The 18,004-nt window shown below is 44.0% G+C and overlaps 1 protein-coding gene across 3 annotated transcripts in view; it reads right to left on the bottom strand.

Moving 5' to 3' along the window:
* Window positions 1-1,128: 1,128 nt before the first annotated feature.
* The window catches only part of LOC106577495 (actin filament-associated protein 1), a 119,414-nt gene continuing 102,538 nt past the window's right edge, over window positions 1,129-18,004 (bottom strand). For 2 of the 3 annotated variants that reach the window (XM_045701280.1, XM_045701281.1), the window contains exons 9-18: window positions 14,881-15,033; window positions 12,826-13,037; window positions 12,333-12,478; window positions 9,714-9,828; window positions 9,048-9,287; window positions 6,898-7,018; window positions 5,385-5,549; window positions 4,702-4,892; window positions 4,049-4,216; window positions 1,129-3,746 (exon numbers count right to left, since the gene is read on the bottom strand). In XM_045701280.1, the coding sequence (XP_045557236.1) occupies window positions 3,720-3,746; window positions 4,049-4,216; window positions 4,702-4,892; window positions 5,385-5,549; window positions 6,898-7,018; window positions 9,048-9,287; window positions 9,714-9,828; window positions 12,333-12,478; window positions 12,826-13,037; window positions 14,881-15,033 (1,538 nt within the window). In that variant the 3' untranslated portion in view covers window positions 1,129-3,719. The remainder of the gene's footprint in view (window positions 3,747-4,048; window positions 4,217-4,701; window positions 4,893-5,384; window positions 5,550-6,897; window positions 7,019-9,047; window positions 9,288-9,713; window positions 9,829-12,332; window positions 12,479-12,825; window positions 13,038-14,880; window positions 15,034-18,004) is intronic. The other variant, XM_045701282.1, reaches the window with a different exon arrangement.

Raw genomic sequence — 18,004 nt, forward strand, 5'->3', positions numbered from 1 at the left:
TGACACACATGGAAATTAAACTAACAATCCTGCTGTCCCCAATATCTTGCGCATTCCAACAGATCGTTTGGAATGTTCAAATCAAACTTTACTGAAGGGGTTTCATCAAGTGAATGACAAACACGTCATCACCAATGAGCAGATTTGATGGGTTAATGGCTAATGGGTTTGAGCCACATCTCTTGTTCTTCAATGAGCCTTTGCAGACCTGTCGATGTGAAGCACATGAAGACAAGCATTTCAAGTATGAAGGAGTTGGTGGCACAGGGTTGTGGGTTAGAACCAAGGTATTGCACTTGGATGTCATGGCAGTTGGTGGAATGTGACAACTGATGGAGGTTAAAAGCTTGAACCTACAACCCTGTGCTTACTGGGGAGAAAACTTCAAGGTAAGAACTTTACACCAGACTCCTTCACTTCTCATTGTATTTATTTAACGAGGCATGGCAGTTAAGAACACATTCTTACGTGCGATGCTGGGCCAATTGTGCACCGCCTTATGGGACTCCCAATCACAATGTGATGTGATTCAGCCTGGATTTGAACCAGAGTCTGTAGTGATGCCTCTTGCACTGAGATGCAGTGCCTTAGACCGCTGCACCGCTCTGGAGCGCATCAGAAGTTGTGAAAATTTTCTTGAAATGTACACTAAAAGGTCAAGACATGAAAATCAACCCCACAACTTTATGGTTACAAGGCAGGAATTGAACCTCAGAGCCATTGCCTCCTGTCATCCCCCATTGCTTCAGACCCATCCGGATGAATCTGAACAAACGAGCCAATCAGCAGGAGAGAAGGAGTTAGCAGACCTAGTTCTCACATTTTACAGATCTAAAACAAGTGACTGAGAATTCAGATCTGATGCAATCATCACTATGGTTTCTCAGTTTATTATCAGATTCTTGGGTTTATTCCTGCATTGACGTGACTAGTATGGTGTGGTTTCCTCTGCTAGCAGGTAATATGCTAGATCATGTTTTGAACGACTGCTTTCTCATATACTGTATCGTGGGTCATTTCTTTCAATGCTTTGTTCTGAGAATATAGAGAATAACATTTTCATGGAGTTTTTAAGATTCATTTGGTCTGACTACACAGCTAACCCAACACCAATAAACAAGAAAAGAGGACATTTGGAAAGAAGTTTATTGCTTTTATTTACAGCCGTTCGTCACCGAGTTGGCAACTGTCAAAAGAAGTACAATGGAGTAGAAAAGTCTAAGGTGCAAAACAAACAATGTTGCTGTTTCTCCCCTACTCCCTCTGCCCACACCCAAATACACCCCCCCCCATGTGGGTTCACATTTTCTCACTGACATATCTCTTGCCCCATTTCAGTTTTGAAGGTGTTTATACAGAGAAGATAAGCGTCTAGTCCATTTTGAAAGCCTAACTTGTCCTCCCCTCCCCCATCTCGTGGTGACTTTGGCCGGGATTCAATCCCATCGCAGGTTATAGACATTGCGGCTTTTAAAGGGATAGTTCACCCAAATTACAAAATGACACATTGGTTTCTTTACCCGGTAAGCAGTCTATGTACAACGTATGACAGCAATCCAAGCTTTGGGTTTAGCTTCCCTGGCAGTAGCTGGTACCGTTTCCAAATGCTAACGTTTTAGCATTTGTGGTACAAATCCCATTCAAGTCATGGGACCGATAATCAGAATTTTTCGCATCATGTTCAAATCATCTATATCTGACATTTGGTGAGCTTCACAATAACATTTAGATACTTTTGGATGATTTGGTCATGATGCATGAAAAATGCTAATATTGGTCCCATGGCTTCAATGGGATTTGTGCCACAAATGCTAAAACGTTAGCATTTGGAAAAAGTGCCAGGGAAACTAAACCAAAGCATGGATTGTCCATAGACTGCCTACACGGTAAGGAATATGTCAATATGTCATTTTGTGTTTTGGGTAAACCATCCCTTTAAAGGCAATGTTCTCGGGTTTGCAGAGATCCCATTCACGGTAAATACTGCTTATGTGATCAGATTGCATATGCGATCGGATTAGAATCCCGGCATCAATCTGACAGAATGGAAAAGCTATACAAATATTTACACTCTGATAACTTGAGAAACCTCCATTGGGGGCCATTTTTGTTATGAACAGCCTCATATTCCAACCAGGCCAGTAAATACACCATAAACCAGCCGTTTTAAAGGTAAATGTGCCTTTGAGTAAATGGTAAAAACGTAGCTTGTTTGCAGTAGTACATCAACGTGCTACTTTCACTCCTACAAAGCACAGTGGTTAGGTTACACTGAGCTGTGTGGATATGGCAGTATTTGCAGGGTACTGTAGATGTGGTAAAAGCATTACCAAAAGCACCATTAGAAATAAATTACATAAATGTGTGTGTGTGTGTGTATGAGTGTGTGTGTGTGTGTGTGTGTGTGTGTGTGTGTGTGTGTGTGTATACACGTGCGCGTGCCTATGTGGTGTGTATGAGCTGAAACGTGTTGCTACAGTAGGAGTTGGAAGTTCAAGAATCCACAACTAGGTCACAGTCTCTGGTTGAAGCGGAGAACACACAGTATTTCTGACCATACAGGCCTCTATTTCTAACAGTGTATTGGTGATGGGGTTGGAATGTGCCTTGGAGACGTTTCAACACGCGCACACATACACTCACACACTATCGTGCACACTAACACGCATGCCACAAACACGCTCACTCACACACACACAAACACACAGTCGTGCACACTAACATACAAGCCACAAGCACACACACACACACACACACAGTTGTGCGCATTAACACACAAGCCACAAACACGCACACACACACACACACACCAGATCAGATCACAGGGCTACAGTACACCAGTGGCATGATTAAAAGAGCTGGGCCGAAGCTCCTGGTTGTCAAGCTTAAATATAAGAGGCCACGTTACTTGAGGTTTTAGGAGTTTTCCAACGCCAGCGGCCAAACTCACCAGGACACGACCACGCCTTAGCCTGACCTGCACTTTACTGAGTGGAGCATTCCAATGGCCCCACTCACAAGCATCAACCAATAGGGAGTAGGCGCATTGCTGGTTTGATGATCTGCAAATCATCTGGATTGCCTAACAGTGATACTGATGATTCGATTAACCCATTTAGATGACGTGAACATTAGTGGCGCAGTGCAGTTACCACTCTAAACATATGCTTGTGAACAAGAGAGCTTCTAACTGAGTAGGAAAGATAACATGGGCGCCTACGGAGAGACAGCTATACTACAAAACAAGCATTAAATATTATCAACATAAATAATCACAGGGATGTTTACTTAATAAACATTTACAAATAAATACTTGGTTTTGCACTTGATTTTTGAACCCCAAGAGTTGTAGAAACCAGATTTGTATGTGATGGGGAAACAGATCACAAAAGACCATCTATGATTGGATGTCTGCTTGAAAAGAAAGAAAATGATTGGACGAATACAAAACCTCACGACAGAGTAGTTCAAACATGCCAGATATAATACACGGTATTATACAATAGTAAGCTACAAAAAGAGTGCCATTTCTTTATGTTTTGGAAATAAAAGTATACTCAAATCAGCATTGTCCTTATTGTCTTTCTGGTTGGCTATGCTACGCTTGTAGTGTACTCCTCTTCAACCTTCTTCCCCATGTGAAAAGTTAATAAATATATACACACACACACACAAAACATAAGCTAGTACAATAGGATCGTTGTGAAGAGAGTTGCTGCTTATGTGCCAGTCTTCATCTCCCATTCCTGCAACAAAGGGAACAGTGACTGTGCTTGGGTGTCGGGATATCAATGAAAATGCTTGCAAGTGATACAGCACATAGAAACGCATGTACTTACAGTTACATGCAACTAAATGCAAATTCAGTATAGTCATTGGACTGGGCTGGGATGTGTGGCAATGGATGTGTGTGTGTGTGTGTGTGTGTGTGTGTGTGTGTGTGTGTGTGTGTGTGTGTGTGTGGCAATGCAGTTGACTGAGTGCTGACTGTGTCCCGAGCGTGTGCGTGTAAATGCAGGTGTGTGTGTTCTCTGTAACTCTGTCTCACCTTGGCCTTCCTGAGGACGTGGCCGCGGACGGTCGAGGGTTTCTGATTGGCCGTTCTGCGGAGGAGGGAGGCGCTGTTGACGGGCAGGGTAGAACAGCTCTCTGTGTCGCTGGTGTCACAGCTGGAGATGGGAGAGTTCTCTAGGGTACGCCTCAGCAACACTGGGGACTGGACACACAGATACACACCATTCAGCATCAGCAGCAACATTTTCAACACTTTATCAAAAGCCTGTTGACTGTTTGTCATCGGTATTTTGGGCATATTGCTTACACCAGACAAGTTTTTTAAATGCAGATGGAGAAATGCATACAAAGTAAAAAATAAAAAAAAGTCCCTTTAGACTATTTGGAAGACTAATTTACATGGACAAAATGCTTTTGTATGTTCCTTATTCAAGAGAAGGACACCTTTTCACAGTATTGAGACTCAGCCATAGGTCATGGACATGGTCGGTGTAGCAGAAGGCAGGGTCCTCTCTAGGTTTCTCCCTAGGTTCCTGCCTTTCTAGGGAGTTTTTCCTAGCCACTGTGCTTCCACATCTGCATTGCTTGCTCTTTGGGGTTTTAGGCTGAGTATCTGTAAAGCGCTTTGTGACAACTGCTGATGTAAAAAAGTATTTATAAAATAAATGTGATTGATTGAGGTCTAACCTGCGGGCTGGAGGTGCCAGACTTGGGCTCAATGGTGAGTCCCAGGGTGACTCCTCCACTCAGGGCCTTCTTCAGACTCTCCTTGACCTCCGTCAGCTCCAGCTCCAGGCTCACCCTCTCGTCCTCCTTCAGCTTGCATTCGTCCTCCACCTTCTTCAGCCGCTCCACCAGAGACGCAGCGGAACGCTTACCTGAGAGAGGGAAGAATGAAGAGGAAGGAGGTTCACTCCCGGTTGCCGTCTTACTGCTATTGTGGTTTATTGAGAAGTCTCTCAGGATAAGAACGTCAGATACATGACTCCCATCTCTCCCCCTCCAAAACCAGTCTTCCATCCCGCACCACTCACTCCTAACCCTAATCCTTCCATCCATAACTCCATCATACACCACTAACTCCCACATCTACACTCTTCCTTCCAACACTCATTCCATCTCCCACCGCTCTAAACCCGCTCTTCCTCTTCTCCTCCAATCATTTCTCCATCTCCCCATACTTTCACTCCCACCTCTCCCCCGTCTAATCCGTCGTCTTGCACCACTTACTCTTTACCTCTCCCCTTTCACTCTATCTATCTTGGTAAAAGCAGTGTGTGTGCGTGTGCGTGCGTGAATATGTCTGTCTAAGTGTGCATGTCTGTCTAAGTGTGCATGCGTGTTTGTGTGTGTGTGTCTCTTTCTCATACCGGTGCTGGCCTCCATGGCGGTGCGCAGGTCCTTCCTGTCCTTCTTCAGCTGGGTCAGACGGTTCCTGATGTCCTGCTTCCTCTTCATTAGCTCCTCCTCTTTAGCCTGCAGCCGCTTGGCGTCCGCCTCCACGCGGTTCTTACCGTACTTATACTGCTCTGCACCTACAGGAGAGCGAGGGGATTTATGTTATATATCCCTTCGCACCGTTAAAACCAAATGGTCATTAGGTGTTGGGAAATGGGTAATGGAAGGGGAGGGGAGAAGGGGGGATTAGGGGGAGGGAGAAGGAGAGAATGAGATCCAAAAGGAGGTAAGGAAATATGTGAAGAAGGGTGGATTGCTATGAGAGGGAAGGAGGGAGTTGTGAAATTGTTAGGTTAGATTACTTGTTAGATATTACTGCATGGTCGGAATTAGAAGCACGAGCATTTCGCTACACTCGCATTAGCATCTGCTAACCATGTGTATGTGACAAATAAAATTTGATTTGAAAGAAAAAGACAATGCTCATCAGAGTTCTAGACAAGGCAGAAACTGACCAGAATCCCATTGAACCCAAACCTCAACCTAGAAGCACTCCTTAATCAAACAGAGTAGAGGAGGGACTAGGAACTGAGCCTGCTGAAAAAAATACACCAAACAAGAAGCCTTAAGCTACAGAGGCCACTAGAACCTCTCCACACCACTGAGTCTGACTGTGAGTGTGAGCGTGCGTGTGAGCGTTCGTGTGTGCGCGTGCCTCCCTAGCACATTAGCCTCTACGAAGGACCAAATAATCAATCAAACCACCACTTGACATCTCCAACCATCAATACGGGCCTATTTTAGCTTGACATTAAACAAGTATTGTGTAACATACACTAAATCCAAAATGACACATAGTTGGTATCCCCTAGGAACACGATGCTTACAAAAGCGACCAAATATGAGAAAGTGGGTTCAAAACTGTCGTAGTTCACACATTACTGAAAACACACAGACCATCACCACGAAGATTAGCCTCACCAGTAACCACGGGTCACCCTGGCCAAATATTCATGCTGCTATTTGAACGTTGACTCAAGGTTGAATGATAGTTTGGTCTGGGTATGTCATGGTAATCCTCCATAAGGTTGGGATTTACAACGGATGGGTTCAAGGAAACCATCTTCGCACCATCCAAAGATATTTACTCCTGCTGCTCCACCAACTGTAATTTGTGAATTCCGGATTTTTTGTGTGGCTCCAGTTTTCCTAAAAAGCGATCAGTGGTGGGTTTGACTGGGACTGAGGAGTGGGGAGCCAGACTTCATGTCTGCTAAGACCAGGCTACTGCTAAATATCACAGCTAGCAGACTGTATAAGGGCTGACTAGAAGTGACAGGCTAGCAGTAGCTTATGAATTATCACACTGGTATGTACTGTGTGTCATGATTTATTGAAAGACTCATACACTCATGGGAATGGGTGTGTGTCTCTATCTAGCGCTCAAACTATACACACACAAACACATATTGATTAGACTCTTACTGGAGTTGTTTCGTTTCACAGATGCTCCACTGGTTGTTCCATTGGTCTTCTTGGCCTGGTTCTTGTCCACCTTCTGTTTAGACGCTGTCCCATTGGTCACTGGGGCCTTCTTTCCCTTTAGCTGATTGGTCGAGAAGGAGGAAGAGAGAGAGAGTAGGCATTCACAATCCTGGTTGAAATTCACAGTCCTGAAACTTAACTACAATTTGTAGCTATAATGAAAACCACTACACTACAGTCCAAACATACAGTTAAAATGTCCACAACCCACTTCCAATAAAAATCAACATTGCCCATCTAAATCCCCAGGTGGGTAAGATCATGTGAACTACTCTGCACAGCTTTAGAAATGAATTGCCCGTTAAACACATGACACTAAAAATATGAATCCCCCTTTGAAATGAATTCCACAGTAATCCCAGCATTAGGGTAAACCAGCCCTATTGAACTGTATTCCCCTGGAGAGTGTGTGTGTGTGTGTGTGTGTGTGTGTGTGTGTGTGTGTGTGTGTGTGTGTGTGTGTGTGTGTGTGGACTACTATACAACCATGGGTTTGGATGTGGTGCTCTACCATTCAGTTTCAATTAGCTTTACTGAAAGCATTAGGGCCATTGAGCCAGAGTTGTACACCTAGCAGGATGACATTAAACACTAGCGCAGGCTTTGTCGTACAGGGTTCCATGTTAACACCCCTGGCTATAAACACACACGCACACGGACCGATGCATGCAAGCCGCACGCACGCACGCACGCACACACATCAAAGCTCAACTCTACAAAGCCAAGTGGTGACTTATGCGAGTAACAGTGCTAGGTGGCGTTTCCAAGTCACATCCATGTAGGCTATAAAAAATATAATTACTTACATACATGCAGGCGATGGCCGTTGTAAAGGCAAGGAGCAGTATAAACACACAGAGGACACACACACACACAGATCAAAGGAGGAAAAGCCTCCATCATCTGGGTGGTCTGAAGTGCTCCCACAGATACGCTGCCTAACACACTGCAGATATTCGCCCCCCCCTTCTCTTAATCCAATATCAGGCCTCTAGTTAAAGTCTGCATGGTCAATGTCTCAGACCCTAACTAACTCCCAAATACTCAATACTGGACAGAGTATTTTTTACAAGGGGCTAAGAGCTGCACCGCAGCACGGGGGATTTTGAGGATAATGTCTCAAAACCTGGATTCTGGGTGGCCAGTATCAACACCATTATATTAAATCAAATGTTTCTGCAGGAATAATAAATGTAATAAGAATTGAGACTCAAATCCCATTATTTAATCCCTCCCCCTGCCCATTGTTAGGCACACCGCTTACCCCTCCCTCAGCAAAGACTCACACTATTACACTGAGAGTACAAAACATTATGAACGCCTTAATAATACTGAGTTGCACCCCTCCCCCTCAGAACAGCCTCAATTTGTCGCTGCATGTACTCTACAAGGTGTCGAAAGCAATCCACAGGGAAGCTGGCCCATGTTGACTCTAATGCTTCCCACAGTTGTGTCAAGTTGTCTGGAATGCCGTTTGGGTGGTGGGCCATTCATGATACACATGGGAAACTGTTGAGAGTGGAAAAACCCGGCAGCGTTGCAGTTCTTGACACCCTCAAACCGGCGTGCCTGGCACCTACTACCTTACCCCATTCAAATCCGCTTAAATCTTTTGTCTTAACTATTCACCCTCTAAGTGGCACACACACAATCCATGTCTCAATTGTCTCCAGGCTTAGAAATCATAACACGTCTCCCCTTCATCTAAACTGATTTAATTGGATTTAACAAGCAACATCAATAAAGGGATCATAGTTTTCACCTGGATTCACCTGGTCAGTCTATGTCATGGAAAGAGCAGGTATACACTGCGCATAATATATGTTAAAGGAAGAGCTAACTCCAAAATCAAAGTTATTAGATGGAATTTAGATGCTGTTAATCTCTCCCAAAAATGTGGGTTTAAGGCCTTGAGATTTTGATTCATGCATATAGCAGGATCTACACAACAAATGGCATAAGAGACTTGACTTTAGACAATTTTTGAAGTATGACCCATCTCAAACTTTGAATTTGAGGTGAACTATCCCTTTATGTATACAGTGTTAATTAAGGTTGCGTTAAGGTTAAGACAGCAGAGCGTTAGTCACCTGAGTACCGGCTTTAGTGTTAGTGTTAGCTGAGGAAGAGGAGGAGAGGAATTTTGATTTAACAGGGCCAGGGGTTTTGTAGTGGCTGGAGGAAGAGGCTAGGCGGCTGGGCTTGGGGGAGTAGCGGGCGGCCAGCTTGGGCGAAGGCATGTTCTCATAGAGGTCAGCGTTCTCATACAACACCTCCTCTCTCAGACGTCGCCCTCCGGTGGCAGGGCTGGAGTATAACACCTCTGGGTCCTTATGTTAGAGGTAGGCATGCGGAGAGGAAAAGAGGGAACGGAGGAGGACATAAAAGGAAATATAAAGAGAAAGAAAAAGAAAAGAGACGAGGACATGAAAAGGGAATAAAGAGAGGGAGTAAATTTGAAAAACGGCAAAAAAATAAGTCAGCAAAGGGGAAAAAAGAAGAGAGGAAGCCAAAGGGTTGTTATTGTTACAGGAAAGTGAGCTAGAGCAGAGGAAAGCACAATTATTAATCATAGTTGGGTTAGCATGAGAAAGAGGGAACGAGAGAGGAAGAGAAACAAAGATACCCGATGCAAGCCATCACAAGCAACGCAGCATCCAGATATAAGAGTTGCTGAGATATTGCAGAAATATGTGCACTAATTTGTTTGTTTTCTCAGTGTGTGTGTGAGTGAGTGAGTGCGTTTGTGTCCTTACCGTTCCATTGATGGGCACGTCATCATAGTGCAGTGCCATTCCAGAGGGGCAGGCATAACCGTTCACAGGGTTGTCCAGATAGGGGTTGGGAGATACAACACGTTTACTAGTGAAGCTGAGGAGAAAATGCACAAATCCATGAGTGAGTGATAATATATCAGGGAATCTCCATATAAAAGCTGTAGTTATAGTCCGAAAGTAAAGCATGTGGGGTCATGTGGGGAATATGGAGAGGTTTGTCCATTAAGGACCTTTATAGCTGGACACACACTGAGTGCACAAAACATTAAGGACACCTTCCTAATAATGAGTTCCACCCTCCACTTTTGCCCTCTGAACAGCCTCAATTACTCAAGGTATGGAATCTACAAGGTGTTGAATGGGATGCTGGCCCCATATTGACTCTGGCCCCATATTGACTCTGAAAAACACAGCAGCGTTGCCGTTCTTGACACAAACTGGTGCGCCTGGCGCCTACTACCATACCCTGTTCAAAGGCACTTAAATATTTTGTCTTGCCCACCCTCAATGGCACACACATACAATCCATGTCTCAATTGTATCAAAGCTTAAAAATATTTTTTTAACATATCTCCTCCCCTTCATCTACACTGACTGAAGTGGATTTAGGAAGTGACATCAATAAGGGATCATAGCTTTCACCTGGATTCACCTGGTCAGCCTATTTAACGGAAAGAGCAGGTGTCCTTAATGTTTTGTACACTCAGTGTATAGCTGTCTCATACATTGCCTGCATCATACAAATAACAGTTCAGGCATTTAGTACTCCCTTGGGTATGCAAACGCTTTATCCAGCCCTTGCAAAGTGTATTGTGTTATTGTGTGGGCAGGACTGGCCTGCACACAGTGCTCTTGTGAAAACCCTGTTGGTCAGAGTGACACATCAAATGACCAGAGAGCGGGGAAAACATTGGTCCAGAGATGTCCATTCCTAACTGAATGAGGTCAAGGCGGCTGAGGGAACAACACACATACTTTTTGGGATTCAAATACGCATGCATACATTATCTGCCACACAAATTATTAGCTTTTTCTGAGACCCCCAATAGAGTGATAAGTACAGTGCATTCAGAAAGTGTTCAGACTCTTTTTCCACATTTTGTTACATTACAGCCTTATTCTAAAACGTATTAAATACATTTTTGTTTCTCATCTATCTAGACACAATACCCCATAATGACAAAGTAAAAAAATTTTTTTTTAAATTGTAACAACTTTATAACAAAAAAACTGAAATATCTTATTTACATAAGTATTCAGACCCTTTGCTATGAGACCCGAAATTGAGCTCAGGTGCATCCTGTTTCCATTGATCATCCATCCTTGAGATGTTTCTACAACTTGATTGGAGTCCGCCTTGGTCATTATTTGGAAAGGCACATATAAGGTCACACAGTTGAACGTCCATGTCAGATCAAAAACCAAGCCATGAGTTCGAAAGGAATTGTCCGTAGAGCGCCGAGACAAGATTATGTCGAGGCACAGATCTGTGGAAGGGTACCAAAAAATGTCTGCAGCATTGAAGGTCCCAAAGAACACAGTGGCCTCCATCATTCTTAAATGGAAGTTTGGAACAAATAAGACTCTTCCTAGAGCTGGCTTCCCGGCCAAACTGAGTAATCAGGGGAGAAGGTCCTTGGTCAGGGAGGTGACCAAGAACCCGATGGTCACTCTGACAGAGCTCCAGAGTTCCTCTGTGGAGATGGGAGAACCTTCCAGAAGGACAACCATCTCGTCAGCACTCCACCAATCAGGCCTTTATGGTAGAATGGACAGACGGAAGCCACTCCTCAGTAAAAGGCACATGGCAGCCCACTCTGGTCTGATGAAACCAAGATTGAACTCTTTGGCCTGAATGCCAAGTGTCATGTCTGGATGAAACCTGGCACCATCCCTACGGAGAAGCATGGTGGTGGCAGCATCATGCTGTGGGGATGTTTTTCAGAGGCAGGGAATGGGAGACTAGTCAGGATCGAGGGAAAGATGAATGGAGCAACGTACAGAGAGATCCTTGATGAAAACCTTCCCCAGAGCGCTCAGGATCTCAGACTGGGGCAAAGGTTCACCTTCCAACAGGGCAACGACCCTTAGCACACAGCCAAGATAACGCAAGAGTGGCTTCGGGACAAGTCTCTGAATGTCCTTGAGTGGCCCAGCCAGAGCCCGGACTTGAACGCGATCTAACATCTCTGGAGAGAACTGAAAATAGCTGTCCAGCAACGCTCCCCATCCAACCTGACATAGCTTGAGAGGATCTGCAGAGAAGAACGGGAGAAACTCCCCAAATACAGGTGTGCCAAGCTTGTAGCGTCATAACCCAAAAGACTCGAGGCTGTAATTGTTGCCGAAGGTGCTTCAACAAAGTACGTAAACGTAATATTTCTAAAAACCTGTTTTTGCTTTGTCATTATGTGGTATTGTGTGTAAATTGATGAGGGTAAAAAAAATATTTAATCCGTTTTAGAATAAGGATGTAGCGTAAAGAAATGTGGAAAAAGTCAAGGGAATGCACTGTAGCCCCTATCACAATGGGAGGCAGTGGTGTGTGTGTGTGTGTGTGTGTGTGTGTGTGTGTGTGTGTGTGTGTGTGTGTCTAACCAGAAGGACTGCTTGGCCAGCTGGATGACGTTAGCGGTAGTCTCTACGTCTATGTAGTCGTAGTGCAGGGCAGCAGGGTCTGTGGTGGAGCCGGTCTCAGCGAGCAGCACCCCCAACCACCGACCCATACTCTCTGAGGAGGACGCCTGGAGAGAAGAGGAGAGGTGGGTTAGAGATTATTACGCTCATTTAAAGAAGCTAGTATCTATTTATTTATGTTAATACTATTCATCGGTTTAGAAAACAGGTGTACCTATGTATAAACTTCAACAACAAAAAATTATAGAACAAGAGATAACTTTTCATCATTTCTTTCCATCCAATCCATACTATCACTACAACATTAGCACAAAATTGCCCTACGACACTGATCTAAGGTCAGACCTGATGATTTCCCCCTGACCATGAAGGTTCAGATTTGGCGAGGGTAAGCTGATCCTAGATCTGAATCTAAGACTAATCTCCACCCCGAGCCAATTGACCACCAACCTACCTCCAGTACAGCCACCTCCTGTCCATTGCGGAGCAGGCGGAAGGCGAAGGGGTGTTTGGAGTCCAGTCCGGGGCTGACCTCGCAGCCTCTGAGGGGCAGGCTGGCCATATGGGTCTTCAGGTCAGCGCGGTCCTTATGGAGCAACAGCTGGTTGTCCTTCAGACGACACCAACGGTCACGCCAGCGGTTATTGGACATCACGTTCAGGTAGCCTGTCAGTCAGACAAGACGGACCAGTTAGGATAAAAGGGTGGGGTAAAATGGCCAATAGCGAAACGGCAGGCCAGAAAATGAGTCTATAGCTGCAGTTCTGGCTGTTCTAAATCAAGACATTTCCCCATACATTCTATAATATAACAACACCTATATGACCAAATCCACCCTTGATATACAGTTGCAAGAAAAAGTATGTGAACACTTTTGAATTACCTGGATTTCTGCATAAATTGTTCATCAAATTTGATCTGATCTTCATCTGTCACAACAATAGACAAACATAGTGTGCTTAAACTAATAACACACAAATTATTGTATTTTTCTTGTCTATACTGAATACATCATTTAAACATTCACAGTGTAGGTTGGAAAAAGTATGAACCCCTAGGCTAATGACTTCTCTAACAGCTAATTGGAGTCAGGAGTCAGCTAACTTGGAGTCCAATCAATGAGACAAGATTGGAGGTTGGTTAAAGCTGCCTTGCCCTATAAAAACACTCCAAAAATTTGAGTTTGCTATCCACAAGAAGCATTGCCTGATGTGTACCATGCCTCAAAAAAAAGAGATCTCAGAAGACCTAAGATTAAGAATTGTTGACTTGCATAAAGCTGGAAAGGGTTACAAAAGTATCTCTAAAAGCCTTGATGTTCATCGGTCTACGGTAAGACAAATTCTCTATAAATGGAGAAAGTTCAGCACTGTTGTTACTCTCCCTAGGAGTGGCCGTCCTGCAAAGATGACTGCAAGAGCACAGCGCAGAATGCTCAATGAGGTTAAGAAGAATCCTAGAGTGTCAGTTAAAGACTTACAGAAATCTCTGGAACATAGACTCTGACGAGTCTACGATACGTAAAACACTAAACAAGAATGGTGTTCATGGGAGGACACCACGGTAGAAGCCGCTGCTGTCCAAAAAAACATTGCTGCACGTCTGAAGTTTGCAAAAGTGCACCTGGATGTTCTACAGCGCTACTGGCAAAATATTCTGTGGATAGATGAAACTACAGTTGAGTTGTTTGGAAGGAACACACACTTGTGTGGTGAAAAAAAAGGCACAGCACACCAACATCAAAAAACCTAATCTAAACTGTAAAGTATGGTGGAGGGAGCATCATGGTTTGGGGCTGCTTTGATGCCTCAGGGCCTGGACAGCTTGCTATCATCGACGGAAAAATGAATTCCCAAGTTTTTCATGACATTTTGCAGGAGAATGTTAGGCTATCTGTCCGCCAATTGAAGCTCAACAGAAGTTGGGTGATGCAACAGCACAACGACCCAAAACACAGAAGTAAATCAACAACAGAATTGCTTCGACAGAAAAAAAATATGCCTTCTGGAGTGGCCCAGTCAGAGTCCTGACCTCAACCCGATTGAGATGCTGTGGCATGACCTCAAGAGAGCAGTTCACACCAGACATCCCAATAATATTGCCAAACTGAAATAGTTTTGTAAAGAGGAATGGTCAAAAATTCCTCCTGACCGTTGTGCAGATCTGATCCGCAACTACAGAAAATGTTTGGTTGAGGTTATTGCTGCCAAAGGAGGAGGGTCAACCAGTTATTAAATCCAAGGGTTCACATACTTTTTCCAACCTGCACTGTGAATGTTTACATGGTGTGTTCAATAAAGACATGAAAATGTATAATTGTTTGTGTGTTATTAGTTTAAGCAGACTGTGTTTGTCTATTGTTGTGACCTAGATGAAGATCAGAACAAATGTTATGACCAATTTATGCAGAAATCCAGATATTTCCAAAGGGTTCACATACGTTTTCTTGCCACTGTAGGTTGACTTCTAAAACCCAGATGTGACCTCTAACCCCTAAGAGGTGTCTTACCACAGGTGGGTATGTCCTCCTCGGCTGAAGATGTCTGTTCGTCAGTGGACGGCTTCTTCTTGCCCAGGCCAATAATCTTAGTTATCTTCTTTCCCGCCCCTTTTCCCAGCGTGCCTCCCTTCTGGCTCTTCTGAGAGTCCTTCTTTCCTTTACCTGAGAGAGAGAGAGTGGTAGAGAGAGAGAGATATAAAGAGAGAGTGAGAGGGAGAGGGAGGGAGAGAGGAGGAAGAGAGAGGAAGAGAGAGAGAGAAAGAGCAAAGAGAGACATGCAATGTCAGAGAGCTAGACCTTCAAGGTAATTTCATCTTTAAGAATGAAAAAAATATTACATAAGCTATTTGACCAGATTGTCATATCATTTGAATATTTAGGTCAGTAATTAGGCCTCAATTCTACTAACCGAAGAGGCCCACAGACACAATGACAGTGCACATTCTCCTGTAAATACCGCTAAACTGGCCTAAACCCGGTCATAAAGCCTGTCTCTCTGTGTGTCTGAATAGAAAATCTGCTGGTCGTCTGAGGGTTGTTTGGATTGTGTGGTCTGTGGTGAGCAGGGTTTGGTAGAAGAGACCCACTCTGGAGACTGCCAGAAGGGTAAACGAGAGATGAGCCACAGACAGAATGACAAGAATAGACGTCACATAGTTGAGAAGAGATGATGGAAACGGCCATAATATTATTTGTATGTATAGTGTGTGACAGGGAGATTCACTGACTAGAAAGTAGTGTATATTCCTGTAAGCTTTTGTCTTAAGAAAACTGCAATAGTTAAATTCTCCCAACATCTGCAGAGTTTGATTATCTGCATCATACCCATGTACATTAATACCTGTTAATACCATTCATTACTACAGAATATGGTATAACTTCCCCTTCACAAAATTGTGGAGGTCCTATTTTCCTTTGTGGAGTCAGACACAATAGTGAGACAGAAAGAAGAGAGGGGTTTCTGAGGCAGGGGTGCAAAATTCCCCGTGAATGATGTCATCGTAGTGAAGCAGCTGACGCTCGGAGTCTGGAGTGCTTCTGCAGACAGACGCTTACACTGACACACACACACACAGACAGACATAAGACACACACACCTCCGCTGCCCTGCAGGAATCAACTCAGATCCTGTTACCCTGATAGTGATGATATCTACCATGACGACAAATCTCATTAAATATGTGGCCATTTCTGCCCAACCCCTGCTAGTGTTTATCTCTCACACACACACACACACACACACACACACACACACACACACACACACACACACACACACACACACACACACACACACACACACACACACACACACACACACACACACACACACACACACACACACACACACACACACACACACACACACACACACACACACACACACACACACGTTAGGCCCGGGGTCTAAGGTAGGAAACCAGACACACATGTGTGAAAGAGCTTCACTTTGGATGATTATAATTATTTTTCTCTTCTTTTTGCTGTGAAAGACAGGGGGGGAAACACTCTGATCAGGCTAATTTGATTCCACTGAGTCAAGTTTCGCTTCTTACCAGCCATGGAAGGAATGTGGCTGATTAAGGTGAAAAATGGATTTGGAGACTCGTTTTTCTCCCCTCAGAAAGTGGGCAGCTGGGAAATGGTGAAATGGTGTGAGAAGGGTGGGTCTGTGGTAGTTGTTTGACTTGGAGATGCAGTGGTACTGTAGAGATATGAGGTGATATCATCAACCACTGGCTCGCCACTGGTGACATAGTGCATGGACTCAAGCCACCATCCACCCCTACTCCGTGGGAACTAGATATGAGAGGATTGGAGCAGTGTAAGCAATATGGCAAATATTCAACCTAGCCTATCAGAGGGCGTTGTGGAGCTATACCATACTCTTAGTTACATGAAGTGCATATAAGGGGTAGGGGCTATGGGTCAATTTGGGATTGGGCATGAAATAATAATTGGGGAATGAAAGTTGGGGAATAAAAGTGGTAGCCAAACAGCATTACCCCTCCAATCCTCCAGAGGGCAGTATCATAATGGGGCGGCAGGTAGCCTAGTGGTTAGAGCGTTGGACTTATAACCGAAAGGTTGACAAGATCGAATCCCCGAGCTGACAAGGTAAAAATCGTCGTTCTGCCCCTGAACAAGGCAGTTAACCCACTGTTCCTAGGCCGTCATTGAAAATAAGAATTTGTTCTGAACTGACTTGCCTAGTTAAATAAAGGTGAAAAAATAAATACAAATAATAATACACTCACAATCCACTCATAATTGGTCTCACCTGAGGGAACACAACAAATGCGTAGACTTACAGCAATCTGTCAAAAGCCATCAGTCAGAGATCCTCCAATTGAGGATCATGTGCATATTTCAACAACAATCATGGTTTCCCAGCTGTGATATGCAAACTATTAGACATACGTCTATTAATCACAGCCTGGGGAGAGAGTATCTGTGCGTGCGTTGGTTTGTAAGTCGCTCTGGATAAGAGCGTCTGCTAAATGGCTAAAATGTAAATGTAAAAAAAAAATGTGTGTAATGAGACCAAACACGAACAGCTCTAAATTCCAGAGAATCCAAACAAGAGGTCTTGACAAGTTAAATGAAAATGTAAACCCCGTGGAATTGAGCTTGTCGAGCAAGCAGACGCTGAATAATGTCATCCTGCTATTTAGATAGAATCTCGGCTGTCTTGGTACTAGGTGCAGGAAAAAAGGTTCAATATCAAATAAACGTTGAATAAATCCAAATGCTCAAATCCATTGTTTCTGTGGCTAATCTCATAATCATACTTCCCCTGAACACACAAGCTGCTCTGGCCCTCAAGAAAATATCTCCAATCAACAGAGTATAGAGGGATTTACAGTTGGGTCAACGCTGAAGAAACACAATGCTTCATTAGCATTAAAGCTGCAATACTGTATGGAACTTTTTGGGCGACCAGACCAAATTCACATAGAAACGTGTGTTATAGCTCCGTCATTCTCATTGAGCGAAAAGTCTAAAAAGTGGTGGATCTGTTCTATGTACTCTATTTCTATGCTTCCCGTGCTTAAGTTTCGTTTTTGCTCTATTACTCTCGGTTTTGTACACCAGCTTCAAACAGCTGAAAATACAATATTTTTGGTTATGG

Source organism: Salmo salar, chromosome ssa18 (assembly GCF_905237065.1).
Source record: "Salmo salar chromosome ssa18, Ssal_v3.1, whole genome shotgun sequence".
Classification (NCBI taxonomy): Eukaryota; Metazoa; Chordata; class Actinopteri; order Salmoniformes; family Salmonidae; genus Salmo; species Salmo salar.